At 44.5% G+C, this 19,748-nt stretch overlaps 1 protein-coding gene and 1 long non-coding RNA gene across 2 annotated transcripts; one reads left to right on the plus strand and one right to left on the minus strand.

Moving 5' to 3' along the window:
* The first annotated feature begins 69 nt into the window (after positions 1 to 69).
* UNC119 (unc-119 lipid binding chaperone) lies at positions 70 to 12,994 on the plus strand. Its single transcript, XM_062629886.1, has 5 exons — positions 70 to 258; positions 9,582 to 9,695; positions 10,539 to 10,641; positions 11,456 to 11,628; positions 12,466 to 12,994. The coding sequence occupies exons 1-5, from the start codon at positions 141 to 143 to the stop codon at positions 12,576 to 12,578; spliced, it is 621 nt and encodes a 206-aa protein (XP_062485870.1). The 5' UTR covers positions 70 to 140; the 3' UTR covers positions 12,579 to 12,994.
* Positions 7,150 to 18,632, minus strand: LOC134169395 (uncharacterized). Its single transcript, XR_009966870.1, has 2 exons — positions 18,558 to 18,632; positions 7,150 to 7,521 (listed from the first exon to the last, which is right to left on the minus strand). It is a non-coding gene; the product is annotated as an uncharacterized LOC134169395 (long non-coding RNA).
* Between the last annotated feature and the right edge of the window lie 1,116 nt (positions 18,633 to 19,748).

Below are 19,748 nucleotides of genomic sequence, written 5' to 3' on the forward strand. Positions count from 1 at the left end.
CCGGGGGAAGCGCCTTCTCCTCCCGCGGAGGGGCTGGGCCGGGCGGGGGGCGGAGCGGCGATGCCCCTCCCGGTGCGGCGGGGCCGGCGGCGGCGCGCAGAGGGGCCGGGGCCGCTCACACCGGCAGTGGCGGCGGGGCCATGAAGGTGAAGAAGAGCGGCGGGGCCGGGGCGGCGGCGGCGCGCACCGAGGAGGAGCTGGGCCGTAAAGCGCTCATCGGGCCGGACGACGTGCTGGGGCTGCAGCGGGTCACCAGCGGTGGGTACCGGGGGTATGGGGTACCCGTAGGGTCTGGGTACCGCTAGGGACCATGGGATGCCGGACCTGGAGGGCTCGGGGCTGGGGATGCTGCCGTCCCCGATCTTCCTCCTAGGGATGCACAAGCTGTAGAAGCCCCCTCATGCAGGGGTCAAAGATGGTGAGATGCTGCTGGGTGCTCTCCTCATCACCCCTCTTCTCTTGTCTGTGCCCATGATGACCCCCACATCAGTGGGGCTGGGGGGTACCATCGAGGGGGGGCTTCTCTGCAGCCCCAGTTTCCCTTTTCCCAGCATAGCATCACTGGTCTTGAGAGCATCCTCGGGAGCGTGGTGGTTGGGGGGGGGGTGTGTGTGTGGGGGGTGTTTGTTGTGCTTGGCAGAATGATCAGACAGGACCAGGCGGCACAGCGAGCTGGGATAAGGCATGTCCCAGCAATGCCCAGGGGTCTCCTGCCCCACTGCCCCCCAAAAAGGCATTTTTGCATGTCCAGGGCCCTTTTGGGTTGTCTCTGTGCTGGCAGCAGGTTGTGCAGGGGGAGAAGACTTGGGGCGGGGAGGATGGAGCTGGTCTGGGTGTCCTGCTCTTTGCCTTGGAGCGCTCTGTGGCGTGGCGCTGGAGCAGGATTCGTGTCGCAGGCCAGGGCGAAGGATGCGGCTGCGGGTATCCGTGCGTGCAGGCAGCGCTGGGGGCCTGTGTGTGTGAGCAGGGAGGGAGGAAAGCCCTGCAGGGGCTCAGGAAAAGGGGTTGTGGAGGCTCCTCTGCTGGTGCAGGGATGCTCTGATGGGCTGCAGCAGTGCCCAGGCCCTCCGTGGCAGGGGGAGCCGTGCAGCAGCAGGCACTGGAGTGTGCTCAGAGGAGCGGTTAGATGGTGAAGCCAAGCACCGAGCACTCTGCGTGCTTGCTTCATGGTAGTGCCGTGTACAGGGGCTGCAGGCATGTGGCCACCCCATACCCTAGCATGGCATCGGTGTGAATGGTGCATGGCTCTTGGTAAGCTCATTCCCAATGTGCAGGCAGGGCTGAGATGGACACCTTGGCTTCAGAGCCCAGCTGGGAGCAAGGCTGGTGATTGCTTGCCTCTTCCAACCATGGGGCACAGGGAAGATGTGAAATGCATGAGGGTATTTTGCTCCTCTTCTGCTGTAGGACTTGGTACAGGGAGTGCAATGGGTCGTGTCCAGCAAGAGCCAGGCACTGTGCTGACCAGTGGGTAATGCCTTCCTATGGGAAATGCTGGGATGGTACACAGGAGCCAGCAAATGCTGTCTGCGCTGAACTCCTCAGTATGCATTTGGGGATATGGATATACAATACATCCACGTTGAGCATATTGTATCTGATCACTTGGGAATGTTCTGCAGCACCTCTTCTCAAGCTCAATTTTCCACCTGGTGGGTTTAGTACAGGGAGGAAAAGGTAACAAGAACGTTCTTCTGTCCCTTAACACATGATGGTTATTTGGGGCATTTGATGTTCTTTTCTCCTCTCCACACACCAGTGAGCTCCTAAAACAGATTGCCAAAAATACCAATGTGAAACTGTTCCAGTCTACTGCTCCGAGCGGAGGATGCTGCAGGGAGGAGGAAGGAACAGACTGTAGGAGAGACATTCATGGCTCCCCCAGCCCCAGCCTCTCCCATGGAGATGCTGAGTTGGAGCAGACTCAGTGTCCTATTTCAGCAACCCTGGGTTTGGTGCCCAAAGTTGTGGTGCTCCAGCTTGGAGTTGAAGAGGGGAGTTGGTGGTGGGGTTGCAGCAGAAATGTCCCGGTGTCCTGGACATCCTTTGCTGTTCCAGATGGAGTATAATTCATCTCTGTCCAAACTCATGGGGTGGTAACGTGTTGAGGGACATGTTAAGCCATGTGCTGCCCAGGGTCTGGCTGTAGTTTAACGTTGCTCCAGCAAACGAAGCCCAGGATAAACCATGCTAGAGCAGGGCTTGGACTGCAGGGATGCTTACAGCATGAGTATCCTGTGTGTTTCTGAATGGCCTTCCAGCTTGAGTAGGGAGAGGCAGGATCCTGGCTACTGTATGGAGTGTGATAACTCCATATAGGTCCAGGTCCAGAAAGGACTTCATAGCATGGCTGCCTGGCTCCGTGCTCACACCTAAGCTGGCCCTTGCAGCCCTGCATGTGCCTGGGGTGTGCTGATGGTGCAGATGCTCTTTTGGAGCCAGGGTTTGCTGTGTTATCCTTGCTCTGCCTGCTGTGGAGCTCCTCAATACTTCCTGATATAGGGGGTGAATCTGCTCCCCCTTCAGCCCTAGAAGAGCTGGGTCTCTGTGGAGCCAAGCTGCTTATCATCACTGCCTGCTGACCAGGCAGCACATCAGCCCTGCTCTGGCATGTTGGGGCTAGGGAAAGCCCTTGCTGTTGCGCCAAGAAGCACAGCTGGGCTTTCCCCTTCCAACAGGTAAATAATAGGTGATAAATGACCAAATAATGAGGCTGGGAGAGTGGAGATGCAGGATGTGGCTCTGTGGTGTAAGCATGTTTAGTGCTAACATGAAGGAACCCGGTCTGTGACCAGCCACAAGAGCCAGCTGGGTTCTGCTCTTAATGTTCTAATAAGCTTAAAGGGGGAGCTGTGCAAACTACCCTGCATATGCTGCATCCTTCCAATGCTCAGTTCCCCAGCAGCTCCAGGGTTGTAACGTTTCCGGGGTCCAGCCTCATGGATCTGGGATGCTACCTTGGAATATCTGTGCCTTTTGGCTGGGCTGGCCCTGGCCCTGCTCCAGCTGGATGAGGTGTGAGGCGAATGAGCCCTTTTCTTGGCAATTAGCAGGATTTGTGGCTTGCTCACACAACTGCGGTTACAAAAGGAGGAAAAACCTTAGGATGTGATTAATTTAAGATCATAAAGGAGAGGGGCAGAGCTCAGTTCAAATTGCAGTTAATTACTGAAGCAGCCAGAGGATTGGAGGAGTCTGCCTGCAGTGACTGGGTTGTCGATGCCTGTGAATGCCATGTGCTGCCTCCTGGAGCCTCCTGAGATGAGCTTAAAGCCAGGCTGGATGGGCTTGGAGCAAGCTGCTCTAGTGGAAGGTGTTGCTGCCCATGGCAGAGGCTGGAACTGGATGAACTTTAAGGTCCCATGCAAACCCTTCTATGAATCTATGAAAGCCTCTGCAAATCACAGCTTCAGGGACCTGGACACTTCATCTGTAATACTACGTGAGGGCTTACATTTTAAGCTTCATTCTAAAGCTTATTTTAGCAAAGCAAAGGGTTAAATAAATTGATTACATACCTGGAAACAATTACAAAACAAAACCTAAAAATAAGGAAGAGGCACTTAATTATTTCTGAAACTAATCTCTTCCCTGAGCTGTCATTTAGGATTTCTCTGAGTCTTCTCTTAGCAGCTTTAGCTAAAGGCCAGTCAGGGTAGAGCCTTAATGGGTGACTTCCCTACCAGTAGCATTAACAAGAGGATGTGCAGGAGGCCCCTCCTGGACCATCACTTTTTTCCCCCAATTAATTAGGGATATTTATTGTATCAGGAGCTGTGATTAGCTGGGGGTGTTTGTGAGGAGGGTCTGAATCACTGTTCTGAGTTGTCTGGGGCTGTGGTGAGTTAAAGCATGTTGCTGTGTTGATTTCTGGTCACGGAGCGATACCCCAGAGCTGTGTCAAGCTGCTCTCCCCACGACTCCTTTCCCCAGCAACACCACATATGTTGGGAACCCTTTCAAGGCTTTGTGATAACGCGCAGCTCGAAGTGTTGTGTAGATGAAGAGCTGTTTCTTTAGTAGTCTCACAGCACAATACGGGCTGTGAAGACCTCCAGGGGCTGCACACATGGTGTGTGTGTGTAGCGCAGTGGGTTCCTCCTTTTGCCAGTGCTGTGGGTTTGAGCCATTCCTGGTGGAAAAAGCAAAGATAAGAGTTCAAGTGGAAGTTTTCTGTTAAAGTCTAGGTTGGATGGGGCTTGGAGCAACCTGGTCTAATGGAAGATGTCCCTCCCTGTGGCAAAGGGTTGGGACTGGATGAGCTTTAAGGTCCCTTCCAACCCAAACCATTCCATGACTCTTATAGAGAGAAGCTGTGGCATACACCAGGGGAATCAGCCTGGGGCCTGATTGCCTTCTGTAAGAGCAAGGGGAGCTGATTTTGTTAATGTGCACATGGTTTCAGACTTTGAGTGCAATCAGCATGAACAAGGGGGCAGGAAAGGGTGTTTGGTTGCCTTGGGAATGGGAGAAGAGCAGCTCCATCCTTCCTCAGCAAGGCCTGGAGGGCTGTGATCAAATGAATGGTGAGAGGGTGAAATCTGGAAAGCTTTAGCTAAAAAAAGATGGGAAAAAAAAAAGAGCAGGCTGCCACAAAAAGCAGAGCTGTTGAGCTGTGCAGCAGGACTCGGTGCATGGAGTGCTGCCAGCTGGATGCATTTTATGGGCTATAGGGACCTTGGTAAATGCCCCAGCTCAGAGCCTCTGGGCTGCATCCCTCTGCTCCATCCCCAGTGTTGGTCAGTGAATGTGGTGCTGTAGGGAAAATAACCCATGGGATCCTCCTAGCGTGAGATTTTCAAAGCAGGCTCATTACTGAGATAAGCAGGAGGGCTGTAGGTACCTCCCTCCCTGCTTACCCCCAGTCTTCGCTTATGCAAACCCAATGGCTTTAGGACTGGAGTGGATCCTGACTGGCTTAGCTTGTTCTTCTGCCTTTATGGGCCTTGAACTGCTGAGACAGAGGGCAGGGGAAATGGTTTGGATATTTCTGTGATTGAACCCTGGTTGTCTAAGCAGACATACCAGCACTGCTTGAAACGTGCCCTGCCTTCCCCTCGGGGTCTTGCACTCTGTCCTGCGTCACCGCTCTGCATCTTCATGGGGTTCCTGCTATTTTTGCTCACTTCCTTCTGAGACTCTTCAATCTGATAATCTGCTAATCTCCAGCTCCTGGCGATTCAGCTGCACTTGTCTTTGCTCTATACCTGGCTTACGTCTTGGGAGTTGTCTTCAAAATAGCTCCTGACCTTGTTGGCTAATGCGTGTTAAGAAAGAGGCCTGCATAGCTGCAGGAGCCTTCTCATTCCCCACATTCTTGTTATTGCTTGTGGTGGAGAGAAATGCCTATTGCAAATCACTGCTGTTGCATTAGTTTCTTCTACAGCATCCTTATGACTTGCACCCATTTTTCCTAACCGGATTAGGTTAGGAAAAATTAGGTTCTTACCCTAGGTACACTCTTTTTGTATCTGTGGGCTATTAAAGCCTTAAAATAGGAACCCAATCTGAGTTTACGCACTCTGATGAGCACTGCAGAAGTATCTGTAGTGTCTGTGAGGGGGGACACGTGCTTTGTCCTGGTGGCAGAGAAGGAGAAGGGATCTTGACAGGAAAGTGTTGACCCTATTGCCCATGAACTCCTCGTGATAAAATGTGTCTGGTGGGGTGGTTGTGATGGAAATCTGAAAATAGAGGATGGACTTTTAGCTTTCTCTGATGAGGATCAAACACTTAATCTCATCCAGTGGATAACTGAAATAACAGGTAGAGGGTAAGAGGAGAAAGTGCCTTCCTTAGCTGTCATCTTGTGTTATCTAGCACCGTATTATCCCTCACCTTTTGTGCTCTTTGGTAACACCATCTTGCTAAAATACACTGGCTGGAAATACACACCAGGGTTCACAGTGTACCATTGTTTGCAAGAGAATAGGCTGGGCATGCTCTCATTGTCTAAGGCTGTTTGGCCGGTTTCTGTTGCAATCTTGGCTGGTTTGGGGAGGGGAGGAAGGGTTCCTGGAGGAGAACCCGCTCTTCTCTGGGATTGTAAACAGGGAATGAGCATCCATTGTTTCTGATAGCAAAGCTAGAGATCTCTGAATGAAAGCCTTGCTATGGATTGCTGTCTGGGGGTTGTTTTGGAATCACTTTTTCGTACAAAGGGAATAGGAGAATTCGTGAAGGAATTTTCACAATCGCCTCTGCTGCTTCCTGAGACCACCACGGCGATGCTAGTTATGCTTCCAAACTCTTCAAAACCATGATAGGTCTTCAGATAGGGAATGTAGGTGCAGATCTTGGGGCGTGATACGGGGATTATGGGAATGAAGCTGCAGAGGCACCAGCAGGAATGTGTGATGTGAGAAGTAGCTGCTAATACCAGGGTTGGGCCAGTTGCAGGAGTTTACTGTGGAAACAAGTTCAACTCAGTTGGGAAACGTTTTCCAGGAAGTTTGGGGATGTGGGAATTCACCTGGCTTTAGGAAGGAGTAGGAAAAGCTCCTCTCTTGTGACCTGTTTTTGCACTAGTCAGTGTGAGTACTTCAGGACAAAAGCCAATCTCTTGGGTTTCCTGAGACCGGGCTGATATGTCCATCCCTTCGTTCATTGTTCACACTGTGCTCTCTATCACGCCTGAATGAGGAGAGCACTGAAGGCTTGTTCAGGGAGATACTGTCATTATTTGGTTCTTCATGGGGAAATCTGCTTCAGGAGGAGAAATGGAAGAAACAAGGAAACGTTCAGAGACCAAGCCTACTTTCCTTGCCGTGATCCCCTTCACTCAGTGGAGGTTTGAGCTGTCTAACTAAAATAGGCATGGATGCTGTCTCCACATCCCAAAGTGTGGTGACGGTGAATTAGGATAATGAAAGCACATGATGCATTTAAATGCGTCATGGAAGTGTGGGCAACTGGGCCCTACAGGAGTTTAAAAATAAGTCTGTTTGGGATGAGATTAGCAAATTTGACAGTGCTCAGCAAAGCAGAAGTACCCACCAATTGCAAGCAGCCTGTTCCCAGTCACACCTTCCAGTGTAGCTGTGGGATTCTGTAATGCACTGGGGGGAAGAAAACCCAGCATGTGGCTACTTTGATTTTTGAACAGGAATTGCAGCAAGCAAATGCAATACAGACAGAAAGGAATATATATATATATACACATCTCTTTGTTTTTCCTGCTAGGAGACTGGGCACTGCCAGAGGAGGCAAACCACTTGATTGCAGTATTTTGGCAGCTGATCTTCCCAGATGTCATCCAGTTAGACACTGGCATGTTGACTTAAAACTCCAAATAGGTTTAAAATATTAAGGTTTAAAATATTTTCAGTGCACAGAAAGAGTTGGGGTGAAAACATCGATGAGCAGGAGCCTGGTGGGGCTTGTGTCCAGGGTTGACTCCTCTTTGGTGGCTCTGCTTGGCTCTCCTCTCCTCCAGATGAGTCATGGACACTGTTACTGCAGCAACGCTGCTGCCAAGCAGGGGGATAAAGCTGTTGCCATGGTGCTGGATGGGCAGGAATTCTGCAGGAGTAAAACCACTTAATAATTAACTTGCAGACAAACGCAGCCTCAGACTTGCCTGCGTGCTCGAGGGAAGGTGTCCCGGGCTCCCGGGCGACTGAACCAGGCTCTAGTTCAGCCCCTCACTGGTCTGAGTGTGGTCGTGGGCCAAGGGAAGCCAAGCTGAAGCCATGGGAAGCTGCTCCTGCTTCTGCCAGTTTGTGCTTTGCTGTTTGGAGCAGGGGAAGCTGTGGGATGGGTGAAGGATTTGGGCTGGGTGATGAGTTTAGAACCTGAAGTCATTGTGTAGTTACAGGACATCTACCTAAGGATTGCTGAACCTCAGGGCTTAAGGCAATGGGTTGACATAGATTTCTGTTCCCTCTCCTCCTCTACTGTTAAAAAGAGGATTTTTGTGCTGTTTTTAGGCGATTCTGTCTGACATTAGTGCTTTCTTGTGGTAGTGAGAAGGTTGAGCTTTTATCTTGCTCTCCCTGACAGCTTGGGTACTTGTGTTAGTTTTCCTTTGTGCTGTGTTGACAGGAAAGGGAAACCTCCCTGCCAAATGCCAGAGATACTTTGAACACAGTCCTCTCCCTTAAAGGCGAAACCTTTGAGTGCTCACCCGATGGTGGTGGTGATGGAGAGCAATAAAAGTGTCCAGAGAGTATATTTAACACCTCTGTCCCTTGTACTGGTGAGCGCTTGGAGTGTTCTCCGAGTTGAGGAGATCTGCAAAGAATAAAATGCTTCTAGGAAAGCAGAGGTGCTGGATGTGCAGTTCATGCTAGGAGCAATCTTCCCCAGTGCTGACTACAGCTGTCTTTGTCTCTCCCTACAGAGGGACCTGATTGCTGTAATTACACATCCCAGCATGAGGGCCTCGCTGTCTGGTACTTGCAATGTGTGGCCTTTAGGATCTTCTCTTACTACACCACAGCAATCTTTTATTAACTCCTTATCTATGGGATGTGCTAACCACTGCCCTTGAGCAGTAACCCCCAACCATGATGTAAGATTTGTTATACCCAAGTAAGGGTTGTGATGGGTTAGGTGTGATCTCTGAGTAACAGATCACACTTTGTTTTCAGATCGTCAATGAATAAGCCTTAAGTGGATGGGTGTATTTGAATTTTAGGCACAGGAAAGCAGACAGGAATAAGTGATTAACTCAGACTAGCAGCAGGAATTAGTAGCCGAGAAAGGGTTTAGAATTAGAATGTTGAAGCATTACTTTCACCTTAGAACCTCCAAGTCTCCTGCAATCTGCAGACGCACAGTTGGTCAAAAGTTAACCTTGCTTGTATCCATGCCTTTATTTAAATGCATTTATTTAGGATAAAGGAAGTTACTGGAGCTGCTTTCTGTGCTTGTATGTGCAGTGAAAATGAAGTACCACTGCTCTTTACCCAGAAAGGAGGCTGGTACCCTGATCAGGAAGCCGTCTCAGGGCACAGCAAGGCTGAAGCCACAAACAGTGTCTTTGTCCCAGAGATACCAGCTCTGGTGGAAGCAGGGAAGGGCTTCGTTCCCAGACTGTTTTCCTACTACAGAGAAAAGCTTCGACACCATTTTCAGTGCTGAAGAAGTAGAATCCTTGCCTGGGACAAGCATCAGTGGAGAGAAGAGGCCATCCTTTGTCTGCAGAGGGCTGGAGATAGGGAAGGTGGCACAAGGGAGGACACTCCAGTTCCAGTTAAGTGCAGCTTAGTGGTCACAAAGCTGCTTAGCAGTTGTGTTCTGCCAGAGGGCAGTTTTTAAACCAGGCAAAGCCTCTTACACAGAAAAAGGGTAGGATTTGATGGAGGTGCTGACTATTCTCGATGCCCCGAGGAGAAACGGATGCAGAAGATGCTGGCATAGGGTTGGGAAAAGGCGATGACCTCCCTGTCCTGTCCAAGCAGGGTGGTGTGAGCATTCAGACCTGAGACTGTCTTCATAGGCATCACTTTTGCATTACAAACAGTAGCAGTGGAGATGCCTTTGGGCTGCTCTCACTGCTGGCTGTGACCTTTAAAGAATAGCCAGAAATACCTTGGTAGCTGTGGGCAACCTTCATTTGTATTTCCTTTCCTCTGCAGATTATTTGTGCACTCCAGAGGAAAATGTTTACAAGATAGACTTCACCAGGTTCAAAATCCGGGACATGGAATCTGGCACAGTCTTGTTTGAAATCACCAAACCAGCAGCTTCAGGTGAGTGCACACACATATTTTCATGGCCAAACCAACGCTAGTGTCTGCTCCCTTTTGCCTTTTCCTACTCATTTTTCTCCATACATTTCCCCAAAACAGGAGGTGCTCTCAGCTGCAAGAGGGTTAGAGGCTCAGCCTGCACCAGAAGTATCATTCAGGTGTCCTTTTGTACCAACACAGTGAACAGAACTCATTGCTGCTGTAGTCATGACTGCCATCTGTGATGAGAAGGGACAGATGGGTGTTGTAAACAGAGACAGAGGAGGAGGAGGAGGTCACCGCGTGTTCGTTTCATGCTTGTTCATCAGCTTGAGTCTCCCTGTACATAGTTTAACATCTTTCCCTCAGGATCAGGAAAATGGTATTTCCAAAAGGGAAAATATCAACTGTGCAAATTAGACAAATGGAAAGTTTCCCTTTTTTTTTTTTTCCCTTTTTCATAATTTTTCAGTGTTAGTTATAACCATCAAAGTGTTACCTATTGCCAGTGGTAATAAAACCCTAGGGCAAACATTCTTTTCCTGATCAAGCACTCTTCTAAGAAGGTTTCTGGAAGTTCTCTGTAGCTTGTAGCTAGCAAACCAGACATGCTAAGGTGAAACACCTTGTTCAGTGTCATACTGCAGTCCTGAATCAGAGGTGGGAGCAATAAATCACGTTAGATCAGAAGAAGTGCATCAAACCAAAGGGCCATCCTCTGTCTCGGAGTAACCAGCAGTTGGTGCCTTCAAGAGGATCAGGCTTCCTCAGAAGAGCTTCCTGGCTTTTATGACTCAATAACGTGTGACTGCAGGCATTTTCACTGGGTTTCTGTTTCTCAGACTTGCCTTTGTGCTTTTCCAGAACGTGAACACAATGACAGGAAGGACATTGATCCCAATGCTGGACGGTTCGTTCGCTATCAGTTTACTCCAGCTTTTCTCAGACTTCGGCAAGTGGGAGCCACGTAAGTAATTGCTCCTGGGCTGCATTTTCTAGTACAGGAAACAACTGAAATCCTATTAAAAAATGGCTCTGGCTTGTTGATCCTGTCAGGAAGTTGATTTAATGGGGACTTTGTGTTGTTAGGAGGATTTCCAAGCCTCTTTGCTGGGTGCTTTGCTTTCTCCATCCCTTTAGCTTGTTTATTTACCTCTGGAATAGGCATGGAGTTGAAGAGATTCATGCTCAAAGGTGCAAAATAAGGTGGACAGACTACCAGATATTCCAGTGCTTTTCTGTGCATTATAGTTTGTCAGAGGCTCTGCCAGCTTTGGAAGATACTCTGCAGCCTTTAATCCATAGATGCACGTGAAATGGTGAAGTAATGTTTAATGCTTTATGTACTCAAATGATCTTTGATGTGGCTGGTAGCGCTGCTTGCATCCATCAATGAAACACACCATGGAGATTTGGCTTTTTTTTTTAGTGCCCACCCAAATAAGTTGTATAAAACCACACAGTGATAAGGAACTTGTAGTCAGTGGTAGTGAAGTGCCTATGGTGTAGCTGGAGGGATCTTTCCTTCACTGCAAATGAGTTTAATTGTAAAATTGTCATGCATGTCTTTTGAGTGAAAAGAATCAGACTATAGTATAACCTGTGGTTTGTAATGCTCTGTTGCGCCCGTGTAGCTTTAAGAAAAGATAATGGTTTGGTTAGTACCATTGCTTTATGTTTTTGGCTGGTGTTTGTTTTAGAAGAGCTCTCTTCTACCTTTCAGCAATGGTTGCAAATCTTGCTTAAGTGAGAAAGCTCATTGCGATCTTCTTCTTTTTCAGGGTGGAGTTCACAGTAGGAGACAAACCCATTAATAACTTCCGCATGATTGAGAGGCACTACTTCCGGGATCAGTTGCTTAAGAGCTTTGATTTTGAATTTGGGTTCTGCATCCCCAGCAGTAAAAATACTTGTGAGCACATCTATGAGTTCCCACAGCTCTCCGAGGATCTCAGTAAGCTCTTTAATTATTGGGTGACCACACAGTGATGCTAATCTCAGTGTTTTGAGCAAGCCCTTTCCTAAAAGCTGGCTGTAGAAAGCGGGTAGGAAGAAGACTTCCAGGTGCTTTTGCATCTGTGTTAATACAGATTTTGTCTTCTAGCAGCATGTATCTCATCACCCACCAGACAGTTGCTGGGAGGCTTCAGTGTCAGGGTGTAAAAAAGATAATTGTGTTATAAAATAACCAAGAAAAAGAGGATTAAAAAGACATTCAATGAATGGATAGCTTAAACATTATGTTCTGGTTTAATGTTTGATGTGCTGCATTGACAGCTTGAGAGGTTTTAGTAGGAACATAACTTTTATTTTCTCTCCTCTCTTTTATTTTCTCTTCCTCTTTACTTCTTAGCAGCGGTACTAAATCTGTGTGATCTTAATGCTCTTTCACAACCCCTAATCACTTATGTCAGCACTAATATTGCAGCCTGTGGAGAAAACAGCAATGCCCTCCTGCTTACTTGTTGTAACACCTGAACCAGTTTCTTTTGAGTTGCCATTTAAAAGCAAAAGCAAATCCTCGGTCCAGACTCCAGTGTTAGTGTTTTGAGGTTAGGTAAAGCACATACAATTTGTATGGCGCCTTAATATACTTTGACTGTGTTTGAGTTATTTAAAAGATGAATGTCAGTGAACGGTTTGGTAGGTCCCTAGTTTGGTTTTGAGGGTTTGCTGTGATCTGAGCAGTGCTATTAAATGTAATGAAACCCCGTGCAGGATGTTGCCCTTAGTGAGGCTTCTGTGGAACATGATTAATTTATATATATCCTTTTATTCCGCCCCCCTGCAGTTCGAGAGATGATCCTGCATCCATATGAGACACAGTCGGACAGTTTCTACTTTGTAGACAACAAGCTTGTGATGCACAACAAGGCAGATTATTCATACAGTGGAGGACCTTGAGCACAGGACGGGCAGCCAACCCACGCTGGCCTTCCCCTTCCTATCGAAGCCGTCAGGGATAGCAACACCTCCAGTTCCGTTGCCTACAACGTCAGCTGGACAAGGATCCACAACCCAAGGACTCTTTGCCACAGTAGGAGTTTCATGACTAAATTTGCCAGTCTCATCGTTTTTGAGCTTTGAAGCAGACCCAGTTCTTCAGAACTTTAAGCGGTTCTAAATGGTCGTTGGATACCACTTCCCTAAGTTCTTTCAGTGTCTGCTCTGCAAATGGCCTTGTGGGACCTGAGGGATTTTGCCCTAATTCTTTGGATTTGTGTTCTTGCCCTCAAATATCTGTTAGGACGTGGTTGCTTTCATAAAGAATGTGATCTGAGAAACCACCTGAGTGGATGGATGCAAATGCAGAGTCCTGTTGATTTCTCTTGTACACCCCATTGAAAATGTCAAGTGTAACATCTTATAAAAGCAAGTTTCACCTTTAGATTAGTTCTCAAAAACTGGTATTTCATCCTTTAGTTTTGGTCCTTCTAGTAATATTCTGTTTAATGGCGGAGACACTGAAACTCCCAGTGAAGACTGATAGTTCAGTGATAGGGCTGTTTTAAACCAGGTACTGTCCTTTTACATTTCAGATGAAGGCAAAAATAGCCTTGAGGGTTTTTAACTTCCATAAGCATTTTCCACTAATTTCAGTTTTTGCAAACTGATTGCAGAATAATCAGGAAAATTGGAAGGATTTTAGCTTTATTTAACATTTTTACATAGCTAACATGCAGCCTATTTGTGCTATGTGTTTTCCACGTCTATTTTCTTTCATCTCTGCTCAATACTAAGATAAGGGCTTCAGCACTGCTTGTTAGAGCAATGCTTTCATTTGTCTAGGGCAGTTGGAGAGTGCTGGAATTTCCAGTTTTCCATTTGTATCTGAATTTGAAGAATGTTATGAGAGTGTTTTCCCTTTGTTAAAAATGTTTTGCATTGGGTATTAATACAGGTGAAACAGTAAGTCTAATAATGTCAGACTTACTGTCTTAACATTAAGTCTAGTGTAACAGTAAGCTTATAATGTAGGACTTTATGCACAGCAAAAATTGAGCAAGAGCTCTCTTTTCAAACCCTAAGAAGTTCAAGACCATTTTTTCCCAAGTTTCTCAGCATGTGCTTCTTAGAAATGCAAAGAAGTAGCAGTATCAAAGGAGTAAATTAGTGTATGCAAAGCAAAAGCTGAGAAGGCTGTGGGGGATAGTCTGCTGTCATGAAACCCTTACTCTAAAGTTCAGTTCACTGATAACTTTAAACCAATAAAAGGCAGTTGCAGTTTGTAGATATTTCTATAAATACTTGATGTCTCCATGTCTAATTCTGTGAGTTGAAGTGGAACATTCTATGTTAGCCTCAGATAGGTGTGATTGTAATGATTTTTATAAAATATCATTTCCAGTCGTGATGAAACATCTTTCTAGGCACAGCTGAGTGGAACTGCAAATGGTTCCAGCTGTGGCTGTCTGCCTAAGAGCAGGGAGGGTTTCGTGCTCTATCTGGGCTTGTGGTCACTATTAAATGTGTTACCATTTGTATTTGGCTTGGCTTTACTTCTGAGAGAAGATTCAGTTTTCTAAAGGAAAAGCAGTGAGTTTAGGGTACAGCACAGGTTTTTTTTTAAGAATCATAGCTAAGAAAGTACATAAAGTTCACTAATTTTACACAACTAGTATCTTGTAATTAGCACAGCAAGACTTGTATTTTTCACTAGTTTTTATTTCTAGTGTGTTAAATCATGCATTAGCCTACAGCTTACCTGAGAGTAAAAGAATTTTCTTGTTATTTGTATGATGCTTTGAACTCCTGATCAGTAAGTTTTATAGCACAATAATTACTAAAGGTGAGAATAGCTTGCAAAAGTCTAGGTCTTTCCCCCAGCCTGCTGTTTTTTTTTGCATCAGGGCTGTCGAACTATCTATGTATTTAATGACATTCTGCAAGTTTAAGTATTTATGAATCTTGTTCCAACTCTTGAAGGAGAAAAGACAGCGATTTGAAGACAAGGCAGCTCGTGTGTTTACAGCTAGCACCCCGTACAAGTTTTTTTGGGGTATCTTTCAACTCTCACCTGCTGTTTGTCAGAATCATTTCTGTGCATAAGATTTTCAAAGCTGTCTAGCAATGGTGCTTGCCCTGGCTTGCCAGTCATACGTTTGTTTTTTCAAATGTATCGATGTTTTAAACAGAAATATAAATCTTGGTATATTTGTGGTGAGAGCAGTTGTACTTTGGTGCAGATTCTTGGGTTATTGTACTGAGTATCCTCTCTGTACAGCTGATCTGAGAGAGTCATCTTCTTTTTTATGCTACCTCCTTTTAAGACTTTGGACTTCGAGACCAAAAGTAATTTCATGAAAGTATTACTGTGATCAACAGAAACCTGAGTGGTAGATGTGCCCCTTTAAAAATGAACCTAGAGTAAGTTACCGTGTTCCCAATAGCGCAGTATGCTGCTGAATGGACTTCTTGACACTCTGCATTTTGTGGTAGGTTTGAGGTTAAGAGGTTTAACTACGTGCTGCTGCTCTCCTGGATTCTGCTGTTCTGATAATTCAGGTTCCATAGGTAATAATTTCAGGCCAACAGAGAATTCAGTGTGAATCAGATAGATAGGAAATATTTTATTGAGTGAGTTTGTTGTCTTCTATTACTAGGAATACTCTAAACCGGGAACAAATAAATTTCTACCTATTTTAGCTTTAGCTTTTCAGTTTGAAGAATTTTACTTTGTTTTAAAAAGTCCCTACAGTTCACTGCAAATAACAGGTCCAGGTTCTTAAACCACAGCAAATGACAAAACTTTCTGTGGGGAACGTAATGAAGGTGCTTTTTAACTTATTCTACTGCAACAGTTGCCACTGTTATTCTCTCTGTTTCACACAGAAACACTTTGTTAGCATCTTTTTAAGGTCACCTACACCCATGTTTACAAACGTGGGAATCACTGTCCCAGGGAAAGGTGCCATTCCTTTCTCCTTGCTTATGCAGCAGTATGTGTAGGGTTGACAAGAGCCATTGTATTGTGTACATAAACAGCACTAGAAGAAGAGTGTTTCTTCAAAGACTTGTGCAGTGCAGTTGCTGTTTTAATGCCACTTCTGTCCTTGTTTTGCATTGAAACTATATGCAATATTTAATGTTAAAGGCCACGATTTGTACAGCACTGAACAGCAACTTCCATCTGAAACGGAGCTGAGAGCTCTCAGGTCAGCTGCAGAATGAAACCCACAATTTTTTTTTCCCCCTTGAATTGGCAGCTGATCTTTATTATAAACCGGTTGAAAATCAAATTTTAACAGGATTGTTCACAGGAGAATTTGTTAATCTCCTGGACTAGTTATTGCTTTGTATTTTAATATGAATCATTACTGGGTTTACTTTGGAAGTTCATCTCCAAAATCACCATATATTGGCTCTGGAAAGAGAATTCTTTGTATTTAAAAAAATATTTTAATTAGCACCACGGCTCTGTTTTAACAAAGCAGTCAGGAAATTCAGGATCTGCCTTTCTGAAAGTGAAAGAAAACATCTTAAGAGCTAACCAAGATTATCTGCTAATAATGACTTGCTGTTTCCTGTCATAAGACAGGATTAGACGTGTACTTTATGAGTCAATCTTGGAAAAAGAAACTAAGTCTCTGTGAGTGCTAACAGTGACATAATTTTTCTGAGACAAGGAAATTATAACTCAACACATTCTTCTGCTTTCTCAGTTTTGGGTTCCTGTGAACTTCAGGGGTTTTAAAGAAAAGCACCAGTAATACACTTGTGGTTAGCTGCCATGCTCATAGTCTGTCTCTATGTCTTCTTTTAGAGCAGAGTAGCGTGGCTGTGTGTGAAATACTGCAGGCTACCAAGTTCCAAATGCCTTCATTTTGAGCAAACAGTCTATTAGAGTTTATTGAGAAATAGTGCTACATGTTGAGCCCTAAAAACTAAATTCCAATCTTCATGACAAAAATTAAAGGTAACTCTTATTCATGCAAAGATGATTTGTGGCCTAATTAAGGTAAGAAAAGGCTGATACCCAACTTGTGTACTTAGTATTATAAAACTGTTCTGTTCATTATTCATAACTTGAAAAAATATGGTTAACAGCTCTATTTTAATTAGATCTGGCTAGAAATTAAACTATAGATTATTGCTTATTACAAGGGCAAGAAAAGAATTTCATCTAAATGGAACCACAAGCTTTAAGGTCATGGTGAATGTGTAATGCTTTTTCTCTTGAGTTTGAGATATCTGGTAATGCCCATTAGCAGTTCTTTTCCATACCCCCCCCCCCATAAGCACTAAGTTTATACAAATGTTTTAATATTAATCAGATATTAAATCTCACTGACAGCTCGTATAATTTTCTAAAGGTGGAGAGTGTGGTACTCTAGGCCTCAAGCTGTAGCTTGGTTGTTTTCTAAATCATAGCCTGACTAAGCAGGTGAAATTGTGTGTTTTTGTATCTGTTCACAAGCTGTAGTTAACTGCCTCCCTAGAATCACTGTGTTAATGCCTGCTGTGATGTCTGCTTGTGTCTTAATGCTACACTGAGAAAACCTGTTTGAATGTGACATTGACTTTTTTTGCATAGAATCAGAGGTGTCTGCATTAAAATGTATTTATAAAAAATATATTTTTTGTGGAAGGAAAGTAGGATTCTAGTTAATATACCACTGGGGAAAAAATATTAGGAACATTTTTATCCAGTTCATTTATAATTCTTTGTATCTTGTTAGTTACCTGATTTGTTTCCTATAAGAACATCCACTGTGGCCCATTTCGAGGCAATGCAATGCACTGTTATGCAGAGAATCTGGTTTTCAGAAAACTGGGAGTCTTTTGTTTCCTTTTGGGACAGTAGGAAACTGAGTAGGTTGCCAGGAGAGAACCTTGGCACCGAACCCACTTCTGTGGCTTTGGCTTCAGTAACTAGTCTGCCTGACTTGTTTGCAGCTAGATAAGTAACGAGAGCCAATATTGAGACTTCAGGATAAAGAAAATTAGATGCTACAATTTAGTCTTCCTGTAGGAGAAGGGGAGTACTGAAATGAATTTATACAAGGATAAAATAGGGAGTACACTTGCCTAAAATGATTTAATATTAGTCATCAATGTGCATCCTAGGGAATCTGCTTAACTTTTTCCATTACCTTGGAAAACGGTTACAAACCATGTCACTTTCATCAGCAAGTGTTTCCTCTCCTGTAACAAACTGCAAAATGTAAGAAAGCTCAATAAATGATTGATCCTAGACATGAGGGTGGCTGTCTATTTCATTTAAATATATTAGCACATGAAAAAACCTCCAATTTCCATTTCAGATGTCTTCGATCCGTAACAGAACTCCAGTTTTGTGCAAATGGATGTAACCAGCTTCACTTTCTGGTGGTTATAAACTGAGCAACGCACATGCGAAAACTCTGCAGTGGTTTGTGTAGTTACAAGAGTAAAACAATTACAGGAAAAGGGTTTAAATGGGATTCAGCTTTCTAATATACAGAAATATCTTGGGGCATAAATAACTAAATGATTTTCAAAGTACATGAACAGAACTTTGGAGTTCACAGATGAGTTGTGCACCAGGTTGTGCTTTTTTTGGTTCCGCAGACTTACAGGGGATGCCTTAATAACACTGTATCAGCAGAACAATTCCTGTACAGGAACTTGGGGGAGAACAATATTAATACAAGGCTTTAATTTCTGGATTATTACTTGGAGCTGCATGAAATACCTGCTCCGCGTCCTGCAATAAGGTGGTGACCTTGAGTGCAGGTTGCTAACATGCCTGGTTTTCAGGTATCACTCATCTGAAATCTGGGATGAAGATATCAGTTCTCTTACTCAGGCTCTTGTAAAGCAGAGGATAGTTTCTGGTTTTGCCTGTACAGGTTCTCTGTGGTTAGATGCTCTCTTCTGATTAAACTTAACTTTCGGAATTACCTGAATAACTGGAAGCATCAGGTCTATTTTCTGAGACTTCTTGAAAGGACTGGATACTGATTTCACTGAACACCTAAAGAGATGAGATAGCAAAATCAGTCCTAATAACTCCAATAAGCAGGCTAAAACCTCTCTTTGATGCTCGAGTCTCCTTGAAAAACTTTTGGGGTTCAAGAGAACCTTTAAAAAGTAAATCCAAATTTTATTCAAAAGAAAATTTCCAGTGTTCAATGTCTGCCAAAAATATACTTAGTTGGTATGTCAGTGTCATTTATTAATAAATATGCCTAATCATCCTGGAGATGTTCTGTGCCTCTCCTCTGATTCTGATTTCTTATGGTACTTATCAGCTGCTTAGCTACTGTGGAAAATCTGACGTGTTCACACCATGCTTCTAATTCTTCTGTCATTGTCCAAGGGCATTCATCTATCTGCGACTTGCATTCCCTTAACATTTCTTAACTGTAGTAGGAACATTTCCCAGTGATATAGTACTCCAAGTTTCCCAATGTAAACCTGTAAGACAACATATCTTATTTTTAAAGGAAGCTTTAGAGATTAAAGAAGTCTGCCATTGCATGCTAGGGTAAAACAAAGGTATTTATTCAACCTATTTAAGCCCACAAAAAGGGGTGATTACTTCACAGAGATAACTTTTTATCCTTAACCAGTGCTGTACAAGAACTTAAAATAGGAGGTGAAATCATGCTGGGTAATGTATTTTAATTAAAACTACAAAGAGAATTTAGGTAGGTAGAGCATAATTGCAGCTGGATGATTCCCAGCCATTATTTTGGAAACTGACAGGGGACCTTCAATAACAAAGGCCTGTTTTATTTAAAAATAATCAAATTATTTTAGGAGAGGGTGTAAAGCATGTTAATGAAGCTTGCACATGAAAGAGATTTGTAGCAAGGAATAAAAACAGGCAGGGAAGTTACAAACAGCAATATAGCGAACACATAATGAAATTTACTTTAGGAAAGGAAGTTAATACATGAGGGAGAGATGAGTTCCAAATGCTTTCGGTTCTTCCTTTGCTGCTGAATGACAGAATGAATCAGAATAGCAGACTGGGTATTTTATAATCTTTATAGTTTAGCTGTAGAGTAAGAAATCATTCCAGATAATGATTTATTGGAATATGCTGCGTTTACTGTATTTCCTTGGGGAGTTAGGCATGCAGTTGTA

Source organism: Pezoporus occidentalis, unplaced genomic scaffold (genome assembly GCF_034315485.1).
Source record: "Pezoporus occidentalis ecotype Australia unplaced genomic scaffold, CSIRO_AGI_Poc_V1 ctg343, whole genome shotgun sequence".
NCBI classification, from domain to species: Eukaryota; Metazoa; Chordata; class Aves; order Psittaciformes; family Psittacidae; genus Pezoporus; species Pezoporus occidentalis.